This window comes from Poecile atricapillus, chromosome 5 (genome assembly GCF_030490865.1).
Source record: "Poecile atricapillus isolate bPoeAtr1 chromosome 5, bPoeAtr1.hap1, whole genome shotgun sequence".
NCBI classification, from domain to species: Eukaryota; Metazoa; Chordata; class Aves; order Passeriformes; family Paridae; genus Poecile; species Poecile atricapillus.
Window position 1 is genome coordinate 13265633 of NC_081253.1, and position 16955 is coordinate 13282587.

The 16955-nt window shown below is 40.1% G+C and overlaps 1 protein-coding gene across 1 annotated transcript in view; it reads left to right on the forward strand.

Moving 5' to 3' along the window:
* CNTNAP5 (contactin associated protein family member 5) overlaps positions 1 to 16955 on the forward strand; it is a 269482-nt gene that overhangs the window by 135102 nt on the left and 117425 nt on the right. Inside the window, exons 8-10 of the mRNA XM_058839980.1 lie at positions 9992 to 10256; positions 12571 to 12720; positions 13388 to 13559. Of these exons, the coding sequence (XP_058695963.1) occupies positions 9992 to 10256; positions 12571 to 12720; positions 13388 to 13559 (587 nt within the window). The remainder of the gene's footprint in view (positions 1 to 9991; positions 10257 to 12570; positions 12721 to 13387; positions 13560 to 16955) is intronic.

Genomic DNA, 16955 nt, shown 5'->3' on the forward strand with positions numbered 1-16955 from the left:
TGCTCTCTTGGTGCTGCTGGCTGCATTGAATGAGCAGAGTTCAGATTTGGATAGCTGTGGGGATAATTAGCTTGTTAAAATGATATTGCTGAGGTTAATACCAGCCAGCACTGTCTCCTGTGGTGAGAGTTATTGAGAGACACATGTGGAAACCAATGCATTTCTCTGATTTTCCTGGTGTATTAGAATTTGCTCGGGGAAACATTTTAATTATTTTTTTCAAGATAAAAATGTGTATATTTAATGGCATGATAGAAGTAATAGAGATTTTTTTTTTTCCTGGTTAACTCAGATAAAATCTTATTTTCTGAGCTGTTCTCTGTCACTGTTGGGAAGTACAGCACTAGCAGAATTCTACTTTGATACTTCAGTTCATATTATAGAGGAGAAAAAAATACTCCTGTTGTCACTGGAAATAATCTCCTTTGTACTGCTCCTTATAGTCAGTGTATTGGCAGTTCTGACAACCATTGACTTTATACTACTGTCTCTAAATGTGGAATGGTAGAGGTAAAGCAAGATGAACTACAGACTTAACCAGCTTGATAACACAAACCACAAATATAACTTAACACAAAATTATGTCCAAAATTACAGATATATTTAAATATATCACAAAAATAACTAACATTTTACTTTGCAAGAAGAGTGAACTGCACTCCCATGAAGCCTTGACAAACTGTAAATAATTCAACTCTGTTCAGCTTTTTTTTTTTTTTTTTTCTGTTCACTCCTACATTGTGCTTTGATAAATGCCTTTTGGCTAACACTGTATCTTTGGAGAACATGGAGATGAAACTGCTTCTGGCTCCCATGGCATCTTCTAGTTCGTAGTAGTGTGTATGAATACACTGAACCTAAAACAAAGCCAGCCAGAACACCAAGGAAGTTCTTTCTGTGCTTTCCCTGCCTAGGGCGAGGCCGAATACACAGGGAGCTGCAAAAGGGAAAGGTGATGGGTGAGAAGTTCCTCACTGTGTTGCTGGCAGTCAGGACTGCCCCCAGGATACTCCCCTGGGACTGAGAGTCTTTGCTTTAATAATCTTGAGTTTGATTGTTCTGACTGAGGACTCAAAGGCACAAATCTTATGAACTGTGTTAAATTGCTTTAATTTCTAAGGAGGGAGCAAAAAACCCTTGTCTGCTTTTTAGGTCATTAGACAGCTGGTTGTTTTGTTGGCTGGATAATGGGAAGGCCTTTCTAAAGGGGAAGAGCAAAATTTTGCAATGCACTTTCTCGGAAGGGCAGTGTCTGGGTGTAAGTGGCCCCAAGCAATAATGCTCTGTTATCTCTACACCTGTTTCAGACAATGCTGGATGAAAGATCTAGGAATGCAGCTCTTTCTCTCAATTTAAGGTAGTGGGGCTGTGCCTCCATCCTTCAATCTCTTTCACATAAGTGATTTAAACGCCGTGGTTTCCAGACGCTGGCTGCTGTACTGTGTTTTTCAAGGTTTATGAGCTGCTCTGTGCTGTGTCTGTGACACTTGGGTATGCAAAGTGCATGGAAAGGTTGCTACGCTCAGAGTGCCTCATAATCTTAGATGAACACCCATCTGTAGGAAATGGGCCTTGTAAATCTGCTTTCCAACATTCCTTGCATCCCAGCTATTTCTAGCAACTCACAGGTACTTCAGGTTATTCAGGCTGATCCTCTTTTCCTTTTCTGCTCTTACTCACTCCTTAGCAATTAACTTCTTCAAATTAAAATAACTTGTTCTTGTTAAATGTAGTCTTTTGCCTGCCAGAGTTATTCTGCACTCAGTGCTTTTACTCAAAGTGCATTGAGGTTTTCAAGCAACAAGCTCTATCTGCAGGGAGCTGCAAGCTTCTCTGCTTCACGTCTTTGTAGTCACTAAGGTTGTCTGCAGTGGAAATGCAATGAAAGCATCAGTACAGAAGACTAATTAAATGTAGCAGGGACTTGGAACTTCTTCTTCCAAAAATACGTTGCATATTTACGTTGTCTCCCCACAAGTTGGAGATCACCTGAGATGGTTCTGCATTGTTAGTTGCCAAAGTAACTTTGTCTCCTAGCAAAAGATAATTGATGACAAACTGGTTGGTTTGGGATTAGAAGGCCATTAGTGCCCAGAGACATCAGTATTTTGCCTCCAAAGGCGGGCAAACTTCAACACTCTGTGCTTAGCTCTGTGCCTTTGTGAATGTTGCCACAGTCAGTGAGCCAAACTTGGGGGTTTTCCTACCCATCAGCTTTGGGTTTTGGTTTTTTTTTTTTTTTACTTTTTACTCATCTTTCACACAAGCAGGAGAATGATACACCAGCTTTGGAGGTATAGATTTCCTCTTATGATGTAGTTCCTCACCCGTATAAATAATGGTCCCAAATCAGCTGCATTTAAAGTCAGAGGAAGAAACTACAGCTTGTCAATAAGAGAGTGCTGTAGTATGTATTGTACTCCTGGGTGGTGGCTGTGATTATCATTCTGCCTGTTCTTTTCTGTAACTCGTTTGCAGTTTTCAGACTTGCAATAAATCCCCTTGAGAAGTCATCTCAAGATAACGAGGCAGCCTGTCTCTTTGAACTGGAACTTGCCTTCAGAATTCCATTTTTGTATTGCCTGATCCTTAACCTCCCTACATACCACTGTCTGTTTGGACACACTGTCTTTCTTCTCTCTGGGGTTTCTTCTGTCCCTGATGACGTGTTGTAGGCTTTGTGGTTTTTTGGGTTTTTTTCTTTGGATTTTTTGGTTTTATGGTTTTTTTTATTTCTGTGGTTTGTGTTTGGGGTATTTTTTTGTTGTTGTTCGGTTTTTTTTGGATTTGTTTTGTTTCATTTGGGTTTTTGTGTGTGTGTGTGGGTGGGGGATTGTTGTTTTGTTTGTTTGGGGTTTTTTGTTAATTTTGTTTTCCCTTCCCTTGATCATTGAACATGGAGTAATGATAGGGAATCTTTTATGTGCTTTCCAAGCAATTACTGCAAAAGGTTATGAGAAGTCAAATTTCTGTAATTAACCACTGTCATGGTTGTAGGGTGGACCCTTGGGAAGCCTTATAAAATGCTTTAAAATAGTAATCTAAAGGTTTTCCCTATTTACTAAATGTCTTCTCAGCACAAGAGAAGTGCAGACTGCTCATTATGAGAAATCACACAGCAGTTACACTTCTTGGGCAATTAAGTAGGGGCAAGAAAATATGCAAGAGCCACATTTACAAGAAGCAGAAGGGAAATTGTTCTTCACAGAAGAAAATTTGACCTGTTGATATCTGGGACGGAGAAGTCTTCATTGAGGGATTTTGTGCTTGAGTGTATGTAGATGCAGGAAGAGATGGGGCAAGTTTTACAAAGATAAATCCATTGAGAATTGCTAAATTCATCTGGTTGAGGGAGTAGATAAGAGAAAATAGTAGCTGAAGCATCCTGAAAATATAGGATCCTTTCTACGAGTGTTACCTAATGCTAGATTCTGGTTGCACCTTTAGAAATTGCTCAAATGTGACCTGTGGCCAGAGTCTTAAGTTGTTTTTGTGCTTCACTGATTTGTGATGCCAAAATAGGAAGTTGTCTAGCTGATGAAAAGAAATTAGGAGGTCATGAAAAGATGCTGTGTTTGGTCTTCTCAATGTTCCACCCTACTTACTGAAATCGAGAAAAACATGATCTCCCTTTCTCTTCCATTACCTCTGGCTAATAGAAATTGGAGTTGCATTTTTATTTAGCAGAGCAAACCCTGTGCTGGCTGGAGAGGAGTGCAGGGTGCTGTAAGGCAGGAGTTGTCAGCTCTCAGATACGCTTGGGTTTCTACGCTGGCCTGCCATGTTGAGTGTGAGAGTGACAGCTCAGCACAGCGAGGGATGTGTGACATGTAAATGTATCGCTGTAGTGCCTTGGGGAAATAACCAATTGCCGGCATCAAAGAGCAAGGAAAGATACCTAGTGACAGGAGAATGTAAACTAATAATTCATTCTCTTTATAGAGAATCCAAACATGCTATTTTATTAAGCTGATTTGAGATACCTTCATCCTGAGAAGAATTTAGTTGTCTGCGAATGTCTCGTTCTACCAAAGTGCTCTGGCAAGTGTTGATCTATCTGTGAACATCAGGCTGGTGATTTGGGAAGGCCCCTCCTAGGGTTTGGAGAAACACAAGTTAGATTATTTTTCTTATTTTTTGTGCTCCAATAAGACTATAGGAATCATATATAAAAAACGCTGGAAATTTTTAGTGGCACTGTTCTACAACTTCCTGTGGACCAAGTTGAATTTCTAAAAAAAAATAACTTTTACTCAATTATTTAATGGAAGTGTTTGTTCACATGATTAAAGAGAGAACTGAAATTGCTATTTTTTAGATAAGCCAGGTGAACTCAGATTCCAGAAATATTTGGTTCTTTTAAAAATAGGTTTTTATATTTTCTTCTATCTTTCTCCGTGCTCTCTGGGTCTTCAGAGGAGTCTCCTTTGCATTCTACCTGCAGTGTGGAATACCAAGGAAGTCTGTATAAATAGCATTCATTATAAGGTTCTATTTTATTGTTGCTGAAGGGTATAACAGGATTATTTTGAAAGAAATTAAGTGTGTCACCTCAATTGAGGTCTTGAAATAAAGTCTATTGAAATGACATCTTTCCCATTGATTTCAGTTGGCTTTGTCCACAATTCTAAAGATTTTCAGCGTGCAAATATATAATCCAGCACACAGCTGCATTAATAAACTCTCCTTGATATAAAAGTTTCTTTGTCTTAGGATTTTGATAGTTGTGATGACAACAAATGAAGCAAGTCTTTTGGGGAGAGAGACCATATATTTTAATAAGACTATATGCAGACAAGAATGACATTTTTCTGAGCAAACAAGGGTTTTTTGAGAGTCATCAGACTTCAGCAAATTACAGGTTAGAAACAATTGTTCAGGGTTTCATTTATTACATTATCTGGATAGTCAAATTGAATGAATGGGGCAGTTAGTGCCTGCTGAGCAGAGGAGGATATTTCAAGGTGGGAGGTGATAAGGCTCTTAGTCCCTGTAGGAGAGGAAGAGAGATGGCTAATTATTGTCATAGAAGTTAGCAGGTGATAAGGAAAATGGTAGAAAATGTAATTTTCTGCAAAGCCAAGGCTTTAGTATATTTTTTAAGGTCTTATTTTAATTGGTAATGCCTTAGGAACTCTGGCACTTGGCATAACAGAAGGGGGCAAGCTGAGCCCATCACAGTCAGGAGCCTGGGCTGTGAGCAGTTCACACCAACCATTTAGGCTGGTGGTGTGCTATGATACACAGATAATTGGAATTTAAAAGAAAAAAATCTATTAAAGGAAGCTAATACATAAAAAAAAAAAAAGCTGATAGGAATTGCTCTCTATACAGTTTCCTATTTTAAGGTAGATGTGATTCTGTTTTCATAATAATAATGAAGAAAGAAATCTCCTTGCTGCTGTGTTTTGTTCCAGGCAATAGAAACTAATAAGCTGTAGATCACTTTACCTTGAAGTGGAGCAAAAATTGGACTTGGACTGTAATAATTTGCCAGTTTGATCTAAGACATCTATCTTATTCACTTCTAGCAAGGTGAATTTGAAAGGCTGGCTTCATTCCTACTTGTTGCTTAAAGTGAACATTCCCACTCAGCAGGAGATTGGGTGTGGGTGAGATCTTGGGAGGAGACATAGCCAGGACAGATGATCCAAACTGACCAAAGGAATATTCCACACCGAATGAATCTGCTCAGCAATAAAAGCCAAGGGAAAAAGAAAGGGAAGAGTCATCTATTATTGTGGAACAACTTCTACACATGCTGAAACCTTGATTCCTAGGAAGTAGCTGGGCATCACCTGGTCATGCAAAGTAAAGACTAAGTCTTTCATTTTCCTTTGCTTCCGTGTGCAGCCTTTGCTGTTCGTTTATTAATTTGCCTTTCTCTTGACACAAGAGTGTTTTCTTTCTTCATTTTCTCCCCCCACTTCATGGGGGGGAGAGTGATAGAGGGGCTTGGTGGGCACCTGGCATCCAGACGAAGTCAATACACCACAGAGAGAAAATATTAAGAGGTCACTATTTTCTATGTATGTATGTGTTTCCTCCCGTGGTCTTTTTACCCCTTTTTTCCTGTCTCTCTCAGAAAAATGATGGAGAATGTTTCCAGAATATTTCTGTATTTGCTCTCATCTTTTGTAAGCATCTCTTAACTATTGCACCATGTAATGAAACAGTAATGTATAGTTACTATGGTATAGTTACCATAAAAATGATAAAATCCTTTGTTCTGCTTCTGGCCAATGACACAGTCAGTTTCAGAGTCTGAGATAAAGAACATCTGGAAAGGCCCAGCCAAGCATCTAAGCCCTGATTCTCTCATGGTCATAATGTTTCCATTTCTTCTAAGCCTTCTCTATTTTTGTTGAATGTTACTTTCTCTCCATTGGGAATATTATTTTAATATAAACAACTTAAATGAATGTACTAAACAATTAAAATTTTATTTGAATTCATGATACCTGCAGTAAGTGGAGATAGGGCAGTTCTCTGTCACAAGATTGATTATCACATGTATTGGTTTCAATGTAATCAGGAAAGCTTTCAGATTTCCATATTGAATTTTTTTCTCAGAGAAGCAGAAACCCATCTGAGTACAGGAATTTCTGGTCCCTGCTCTTGGGATGGACTGGTTGCTCACTCAGTGGACCTGTCCTGAGGAACACTGTGTGCCTTGGTGCTCCCATACCCTGTTTGAATGCAGTTTGCAGCAGTATTTCAGAAGGCTGGAGCTGGTATCTAACTTTGATTTGCTTTTCATTTAGTGTTCAGCATGGTCTTGAGAAGTATTTGAAATATATGGTCTCCTGACATTTGTTCTGCTTGAGAGAGTTAATTTAAAAATAGGGCTTGAAGGAACCTTCCTCATTCTCAAAATCCAGTTTCTCAGAGTTGAATGCCAATTTTTCATCTTATCCTTTTAAAACTGCATCAGAGGTCACCTTTTTCTTCTGTTACTCTCTTTGCAAATTCAGTCCCTTTACAGCTAGGAGTAGTCCTCCAATTTCCAAGCCAGAGATATTCTTGCCAGTTTACCACATTTGTATCTCAGCCAGGCCTGGGATCTTAGTCCCTTTACCTGTCATATGAAATCATCCTTTCTAATCCTCTGCAGAAAGCAAGATACCCTTTTTATTGGACAGTATCCATAGAGTGATTAATGAGGAAAGTTTAAGTGCCCATTTGATGCTCTAACCTGCAGGTAGAATGAGAGCTCAGAAATACTCATTTATTGTTCTTTCTTTTCAAGCTGTGATCTTGGCCTGGATCCTCTGGTAGGCTAAGTGCTGAGAATTGCAGTGCAGCTGTCAGTTTGAATAATTTCCCAAGTGCATATTATTTTTGATTAGAATTCTCTGAGAGCAAGGAGGATGTATAAGAAACTTGTTACCAATTGCTCTGACTGTGGTGTTGTCTTCTCTCTTCATTGAACAGTACATAATACTACATGAAGAAAGGCCAGAAAAGACTGAAATGGTTCATTAAAGTTATACAGGTTTTATTGAAGACCCACAGAAGTCACTGGAAAGTGTCCAGTCAGTTTTGGATGAGGTTTATGGCTCAGAGGATCTTCTATGTAAGCCACTTTTATCCTCATCACTTAGCAACTGTGTTCTTCCATTCTTTTTTAATAGGAGAGGCTCTGGTTCTTTAAAATGCTGTAACATGCTGCTGACTGCTCATTCAGCATCTCACTTGAACAGGAACCACCTCTAAAGCTTTACCCTGCCTGCAGAAATCTGGGCTGCTTCCATTCTTTCATAAGAAAACCGTCATGGCAGCCAGTGAAAAAATTGCATGTATCTCCATTGCACTTTTAGGTTCAGAAGTTTTCTCTTGTAAGAACAATAAGAACTATTTTGTAAAGATTTCACTACTTGTTAGAGGAGTCGTTAATCAGTCTGGAGATGGACTCAATGGAATTCTCAAATGCCACATGTTAGCTAGAGTTTCCAGCAGCTGGATAGGGCTGAGAGTCTCCGCTATTTTCTCTAGGGATTAGACTGTTCTTATCCCATTTCCTAGCCAATGAGCTTTTACTTTTCAGTTAAATTGGGTTCAATTATAAAATCAAGTGTCTGCCAGAAATCTGGCATATACCCTGGAGAGTTCCAGAACTGCTGCCAATTAAAGCAAAATGCTCATGATCAGATGCAGGTTTAGAGGGAGCTGTTTACTTCTCTGACTTAGACCTACTGGAATAATTTGTTTGAGAATAAAACTCATGGCAAATTTGACAGTTTTTGTAAAGAGAACCTATCCCAATTCACTGGACAAATGTTTTTCAAAGTAACAGTTGTGTATGCCTTTTTTCAGGTTTTCTTGTTACTGTCTCTAGGAAGGTAGACAGGTTGTAAGGATGTCAGCAAATATTATTGGTGTGTATTAACTGCATCATCTGGCTTTGCTCTGGAATGCTGCTTTGAGGTGTTTCCCTCCTAAATTAGTCAGTCGAATTGATGTAAGTTCTTGTGGCATCAATTGCTTTACTCAACTTTTTTTTTTTTTTTTCCTTTTATTTTTTAAAAATCCTGGCTAGTTTTTGGTTCTGATTGCAATTACTTCCCTTATGTCATGGAGGTCTCAATTTTTGAACAACAAAAATACCGCATGAAAAGACCTCCCCCCTGCCCCCAAAAAAAGGCAGATGCACCTCTTGCTGTCTTCCAAATGAACCTTTAATCCCATTTACACAGAATATTGCAGCACCACCTTTGTGCATTTCTATCTGCCTGTTCTCATGGCAGGTGGAATGACAGCTATTCTGCTTAAGTTTAGACAATGGAGAGGCTAAAGCTGAAGTCAGACTTGAGAGCTTGACGTCTGACCTGGTTGAACAAGGAAAGAGATGTGCATATGTCCCAGCATTGGCCCTGCAGTCAGCACTCTTTGCTGATCATGTCTCAGCACAGGACTTCTGGCCTGAATTGGATTAAAAACTGAGGTAGAAACGTAACAGTGACAATAGCAAAAAAAAGCTTCTGCCATCTCTTCATGCAGCAAATCCCAGCAGACAGTAGAAAATTTTTAAAGGCCGAGACCATATTTGCATCCTACTTCCTAACTGACTAATGTTCACTGGAGTACAGATAAGCTTTGGATAAGCACTGGATTGTTTCATCCAGTGATAACTTTGTCTATTTCTGGCACCTTATTTTCCATTTAAAAAAATAAAGACTGGGAAGGCATTTGAAAGTGATAGGGAGCAGTTCCATCATCTGTCTGAGATTGCAGAGAGGAATTCCCCAAGCACTATGCAACTTCCTGCACATCCATCAAGTGCTGCTCGTTATAATTATCCCGTTAGAGTGAGCTACAGGCTCTGATGAGAAGTGTTATCATGGAGAAAGCCTTACACTCCGATGTTTTGATCAGATTACAGTTGATATTTTAGAAAGCAGACGAGTTCAAAGCAACTGGCTGCAACGATCTCCTGGAGTGGCTTTGAAAGACGTGGCTCCTTAAGTGCATCCTGGTTTTGTGTATTGGTAAGATTTTATACCATGGCCTGATTGCCCTGGTGGGGTAATCTGCAGTGGCTGAGCAAACTGATGGAGTCATTTCTTCCACCAGCTACAGAGATGCGACCTGGTGCAGATTCTACAGACTGCTTTGAGTAAATGTGCTTCTCTTCTGGGCAAATTGCACCATTGCTTTCAGGGCTGGGTGACTGGGATAATCAACTAAGATTGGAATTGATAAGGACATTTGGTTACATTTAGATCCTTCTAAGCAGTAAGGTTTTGATTTTTGATCCTCAGCATCTGGGATAAAAGTAAAATTTTGAAGGTAGATGTGTTTTCCCAGCATGGACAGATACATTTCCTATTGATTTCCAAAGATATGTGTCTGAATAATAATACCTATTTCAGCTTTGAGGGCGATTAGAAATCCAAAGAGCTTATTTAACTAAAGATGTTTTGGGATGACTGAAAAAAAGTCATGCTGATTATGTTTGATATTTTTTTTTTTTTTTTTTTTTTTTTTGCAGGGGAATGTGACCTTTTCTTGCTCAGAGCCACAAGTTGTTCCTATCACCTTTGTGAGTGCCAGTCGAAGCTTCTTGCTGCTCCCCGGCACTGCTCAAATTGATGGTTTGTCAGTCAGCTTCCAGTTCCGAACTTGGAATAAAGATGGCTTACTTCTGTTCACCGAGCTGTCTGAAAACTCAGGACATCTCTTGGTTTACCTCCATGGTGGGAGATTGATGCTGTTTATTCAAAAGGAGACTGAGAACCCAGTGGAAATCACTGAAGGTGTTTATTTTTTTGTTTACTTTCACTTGTCTCCTTCTACCACACAAAGGTTCACCTCTGTGGGATGAAAGGATCAAGCACTAAGGAAACACCCAATCTTCCTTTCACTTTTAAATTTTCTCTTGCTTTCCAGCGGTGAAGCCGCTCTGTACAGCTTGATCTAAGCTTGGTAAATTGGCATCCTGAAATCTACAGATTCAATCTCACTGACAGTTAGCTGAGCCTCTATTTCTTAAACAGTCACACTCAATTTTCTTCAGTCAGGTCACATGAAGACCTTCCTGTTCCCATCTTCAGACTGTGCTGAAGTCAGCTGGGAGCCAGCTCAGCCACAGCATCTTTCCCCAGCAGAAGTTAAGGGAGGCCCAGAGCTGATTTTGTTTTTCTGACTGGCTTTGGACTCCCCCTTCATGCTACACTCAGAAGAGAGGCTGACCGTGGGCTTCCTCTCCTTGCACTCCCTATTAGGCTTTCATAGCCACTTTACAAGTTGCTTTGTGTAGTGAAGCTGGTGGGATGCAAGAGGGTAAAATAGGGTTGCCTCTCTGATTTAAAATTTGGGGGAAGAATAATAATAGTGATGATAATAATAATAACAACAGTAGTAATATATTTTCTAAAAGAGCAGATGTTTAAAAACACGTAATATTAAAATATTCCCTGTACAGACTAAAAGAGGGCATCTATTAAAGATGTATCTATTAAAAGAAGCAGAGATAAAAAACTGACAGTTGTCAAAGCAGAGCTGTTCTGTATGCATGTTTTGTTCCCCTTTATGACAGAAAATGAGACAGCCTTGCATCTATCCTTACTCATGTAGATTGCTACAGCCATAGCTTGCTAAAATTGAACACTGAAAACTGAGATTCCAGCCTTTATTGCAGTCCTAATTAAATTATTGACAAAGCTGAGACAATGTCAATATTTGGTTGGGTGTGTTTGTTCTTATGCAGTTCTGAAATCATGAACCTGAGTCCAGCCTATCCAAAACATGCTAAACTGCCTCCTTGTCCATGGGAAATGTGCAGAAAGTGCGTTTGCCATGTTCTGCAGATGTCAGTACTCACAATAAACTCATGCTTGCTTCCAAAGAATGGACCTATTTTTCCCCCATATGGGACCCATTTCCTTTTGTATTAGTTTCAAACCTCAACAACATATTCCACTTCAAAATGCACTTGTTCTAGTTGAAAAATCATCTATTTTTTTTCTGGAAAACCAGCCTTTAATTCTATGGTAATTGTGCATGTGTTAACAGACATTACTGAGTAAATAGTCTCATTTTGAAATTCATGATGAAATGGCTTTACACATACCTAACACCCACTTTTTTAAAAAATTTTATTTTGAACTGTTCTCACACCTCTTTGTATTCCTAAGTGCTTGTTTGTTTTTTCTGAAAGCAACATTAACAAAAATACTCTGTTAGGGAGGGGAGTAAATACTAGTTTTCTGTGCCTGATCTCAGTGACTTCAGCCTGATGGTGGCATATTTTGAACTGTAATTAGGTTACTTTTGATCTGCACCTCTGTGTGTGGGTTTAGAAGCTTGCCCACTGATTTTCAGAGCTGTCAGAGTAGAGGATGTGGAGTTCCTTTGTAGCTCTCTGGTGGTGTTTCAAGAGCCACACAATGCAGCACTGATTTTCAGAATGAGGAAACAAGACAGGCAATTTCCCACTTTGCAGGAGTGTCTGGAAGAGAAAGAGACTGCCCAGTATATCCCTCAGCAGCCCCAGTTCTCAGAACAGCCGTGTAGAAACCCAGCTGCTGTACATCCATTAATAGTACTGTGTGCTGCATTGGTGCTGGAGGGTTTTAAGAAACACAAATCCTACTGATACCTACTGAAGTCAGGTTTCAGATTGGAGCCTGACAACAGGCTATGAATGTCTCACTGAATCTAATCCTCTGCAACCTCATGCATGTGTTTAGTACCAGAAACTCAGTCGAGATCTCTGCACACTTCTGGACTTGTAAGCATTTACCAAGAGACTGAAGATAGGCACAGACACCCCAGAATGGTAACACTGTGCTACCAGAGTGGTGAAGATTGGGCTAGCTTGATGAGTGCCTGCAGCAGTGCAAGGTTAGATTAAAATGTGAGATGACCTACTTAAATACTCTCAAAACTTCCCTTTTCCTGGGCCCTTTCTTCTATGCCAGCTTCTTTCCATAGGTAATGAGTGTTTTCAGCTACAGTTCTCACTTTTTATAGCTCAACTACATATTTGCGGTCACAAGTTGAAAGCAAAAGGAGATTTGAAGAACACAGTTGTTTTTTTTTTTTCACTTTGTACATGTTTTTTGCCAGGCACCAATCTCCACGATGGACTTTGGCATTCTGTTAACATCAATGCCAGAAGGCATCGCATTACCCTGACGCTGGACAACGACGCTGCCACCGCCAGCCATGCAACCACTGTCTCAAGGATCTACTCTGGGAACAGCTACTATTTTGGAGGTAGGTTGTTTCAGGGAGGTTTTCGTGAGGCAGAGCCTCAGATGGCCATCACTGAGTTCTCCCAAGGTGCACTGTTTGCAGCTAAGAGCAAAGGTAAGGACTGGTTGAATTGCAGTGCATTCAGCAGTGTGGGCAGGTTGAAGGGTGTTGGTCAAGCCTGGCACAGACAGAACAAGCAGAACTGCAAGCAGAGCTGTAAAAGTGGACTGCTGGTAGAGGAAGTCAATGGGTACCTGCATCTATCTGACAATATATACAAAGTCTACAAAGCTGTATTAACCATGAGTGGTTTTGGATTTGGTTTTTTTGCCTGGTTAAAAGGCCGTAGAATTATTAATGTTATTAGTAGTCCTGTTAATACCATTGTTCTGATCAGTGACTTTTTGGAGCTTAGGTGACATATGGCTCAAATCTACAAAGGTATTTATGTACAGTTCTCTTGTGGAAAATGAAAAACATGTGAAAACCTCATACTGTGATACTTTCAGTGGCTGGCTTGTATTTTTTTTTTTCTCCTAACTAGAAGATTTATAGCACAGGAGGTTGCATAGTAGAAGGAATAAAAATATTTGGAATAATAAGCCTCTGAGTTCTTGCATCAGAAAATCCCAGCAGAAATAGTTGAACATTCCAATATTCTTCTCTGCCTCTTCTCTTTTTCCCACAGGGTGCCCTGACAATTTCACCGATTCCCAGTGTTTAAATCCCATTACTGCTTTTCAAGGCTGTATGAGGCTCATCTTTATTGATAACCAGCCCAAGGACCTCATTTTAGTTCAGCAAGGCTCCCTGGGGAATTTTAGTGATTTACACATTGATCTGTGTGGCATCAAAGACAGGTAATTATTATTTCCTCTTTCTTGTATTTGTTCTTTTTTCATCCTAGTGGTTTATAAATACAGGTTGCATTAAGTGAAAATTCTAATCTGCCAGCATTACAGATATTAGGCATAATAGAGCTACTAATAGAAAATACTGCAACAAAGATAGGAGGACTGGAGGGGAAATGGTTTCAATTACATGAGGCTCTCTTCACATTGACTTGTAGGAAATAGAGTATGCAAATTCAATCAAACTATAGATTGGTGAAAGGATTAAATTTTATGCATAAACAACATTTGATTGCTTTGAATTTCTAGAGGAAATGAAAGAGAAGGAAAAATTAGTTGATTCATCAGAACATGTCATACCCTTAATATATAAGCTGGTTCTGCTTAAATAAATCATCTACAATTTTTCTCGTTAGCCATTACAGCATGTTCATGATGAAGATATGGTACATATCATGTGCAATACTGCCCATTCAGTGGGACAATATAATGATGGAATGTCTGCATCTGCTGGAGAAACATTTCAGTTTAAATAGTGATCCACATCCCTCCAAAGGTGAAACCTGACAGGAACCCCAGGTTTTCCCATAAACAGCAGAGAGGAAATCAGAATTTTTGGGTTTTTTTTAAAAGTATTTTGTAATTCTCTTTTGCTTCTTATGGATTTTTAATGTTTAAATATTTCTGAATCATTTATGCAAATGTGTACTTTGAAGTTAGTATGTGGAATAGGAGGTTCTGAAATTTTTTTTATTTATTTTTTTTTTAAACAACCCGAGTTCTGAAAAGCAGAAATGGAACTGCTGGAAATTTCATGTGCTTCAAATAGTTAGGGGAGTAATAAGGATATTTTGGAAATGCATTAGGACCATAAGCATTTAATGTATTTTTTTCAGACTTGTTACTTAGATGAAGTTGACGGCTGATTTCCATTATTCCTTCATGTAGGAGGGATCAGCCTGCTGGAGTTGCAGTCTTTTGTGGGCAAAACATCTGTGATGCAAGACCTTTGTGCTCATCTTTCTATGTTCATTTTTGTTAATTTATATGGAGAAATTACTGACTTGGCTGATCAAATCTCTTTCCACATTTAGTGATGTCTGAATTCAGGGGAATGTGAATTTCATACTTGGTGTGCCTGAAATGGTATTCTACCATTCCAAGGTAGAATGGAAAAAGATGCAGTTAATTTTACAAAAGAAAGCAAAATGCCATCTTTCTTAAGAACTGAGAGAGAGAACTTTGCTCTTTTCTTGGAAAAACAAATTATTTGAGTGGACCGTTTAAAAGCACTTTGTGTGATTGTATGTTGAAACAAAAGAGAACTTCTCTGGTATGATGCAGAGGTGCTGTGGGATATCTCCAGTGCCTTCATTGTCACCAAACTTTGTGCAACTCAACTATGTGCAACTGAAAATGTCTTCCTTATCTTTGCTGTCCCAAGGATGACTAGCATTAATCTGTGCTCATACCATAAAATTATTTAGGGCAAAGATGCAAACATAATAAGAGTGGGATTGTTTTATGTAATGCCACCTTTCTTGTTAAATATATCACACAGACAAAAGGAAAAAAAGTTATGTGTGATCTATTGAAGGACCTGGGGGTGCTGGCTGCAGATGCTGCACAAGCCAGTGTGGCCAGGAAATCCAATGGCATCTTGGCCCTATGCTCTTCAACATCTTCATGAATGATTTGGACATAGGAGGCGAAGGGATACTGAGCAGCTTCACACGTGATTCAAAACTGGGAGGAGCTGATGACTCTCAAAGGCAGAGAGGCCCTGACAAATAAGAGGGTTGGGCAATCGCCAATTGCATGTGGTACCACAAGGGGAAATGCTGGATTCTGCAGCTGGATTTATGGACAGACTGGGGAATGAGATGCTGGAGACCAGTGCCACAGAAAGGGGGTCCTGTGGGGGTCCTGGTCGATGGCAAATTAAACAGGAGTCAGCAGTGCCCTGGCAGGCAGGAGGGCCAGCCCTGTCCTGGGTGCATCAGGCACAGCATGGCCAGTGGGCAAGGAAGGGGATTGTCCTGCTCTGCTCTGAGCTGGGGCAGCCTCAGCTCCAGTGCTGGGGGCAGTTCTGGGCACTGCAATGTAAGAAAGATATTATACTATTAGAGAGCATCCAAAGAGGGGCAGTGAAGATGGTGAAGGGCCTTGAAGCAGCACGAGGAACAGCTGAGGGCACTTATCTGTTCAGCCTGGAGAAAAGGAGACTGCAGGGACACCTCACTGCAATTACAGCTTCCCTGTGAGGGGAAGAGGAGGGCAGGCACTGATCTCTTCTCTGGGGTGACCTGTGACAGGACCTGAGGGAGTGGCCTGGAGTTATGTCAGGAGAGGTTTAGGTTGGATGTTGGAAAAAAAGTTCTTCACCCTCAGGGTTTTTGGACATTGGAACAGGCTGCCCAGGGAGGTGGTCACAACACCAAGCCTGACAGAGCTCAGGAAGAAATGTTTGGACAACACTCAGGCACGTGGTGGGACATTTGGGGATGTCCTGTGCAGGAACAGGAGTTGGACAGCGGATCCCTTCCAACTCAGCATATTCCATGATTCTGTAATTTTAAGATTTATTGCTGTGTGCACTGTAAAGCGCACGTTTTTATAATTTTAACGCATTAGGGAATTATGTAGTTTAATTAACATGTAAATGGGACATTTGTCTTAGTTATCTAAGCTAAAAATCTCTTTTGAGGAATATGCCTCTATTTAGAAGCAGCTTATTTGTTACAAGCTTGTAGGCCAATCTCATTCTGACTTGGACTTGAAAGCAGTGGCTAGGCAGCTCACTGCAACTTGTGCCTGCTCTTAAAAAGAGAATTAATGACTTTATTTTGGAAGATGATAAACTGGAATGGCTATTGATGCCAGCAGTACATTTTGGAGAGAGAATTCAGTTGTGCAAGCATATAATGCACACACCCACCCACATACCCTGGGATTCTCTGTCTCAGGTGATGAGCTTCCATTGATTTAGATGGAGCCATCTGAAGGACTGAGCCTTAATGTCTCACTATCACTCATCTCTAGTATTTGAACAATATGTGTGCTTAAATTAACTTGCCATGAATGCCTCCTGTCCCCTGTATTTATTATTTCCATTCTTCAGTAACTATTTCTTAGGAAATAAATGTGAGTTTATCCCTCTTTCCATTTGGTGGCTAGGGAGACAGTGCTTTTGGAGAACAAGTGAATGTGACCCTGTTGCTGAACCTTCTGTGAGCAGGCAGCTTTTGTTGGAGACATTCAGAGGCTTCTTACAGCCTTAGTGATTCTGTGAACAAGGCCACCCTGTAGCTGCTCTGCTCCTGTCTGAGTAGGCAGTCCAGGATGTATCTGTGACAGCTGAGTTCAGCAGGTAGGACATTAAAACATGGTAGGGTCTTGAGCAGT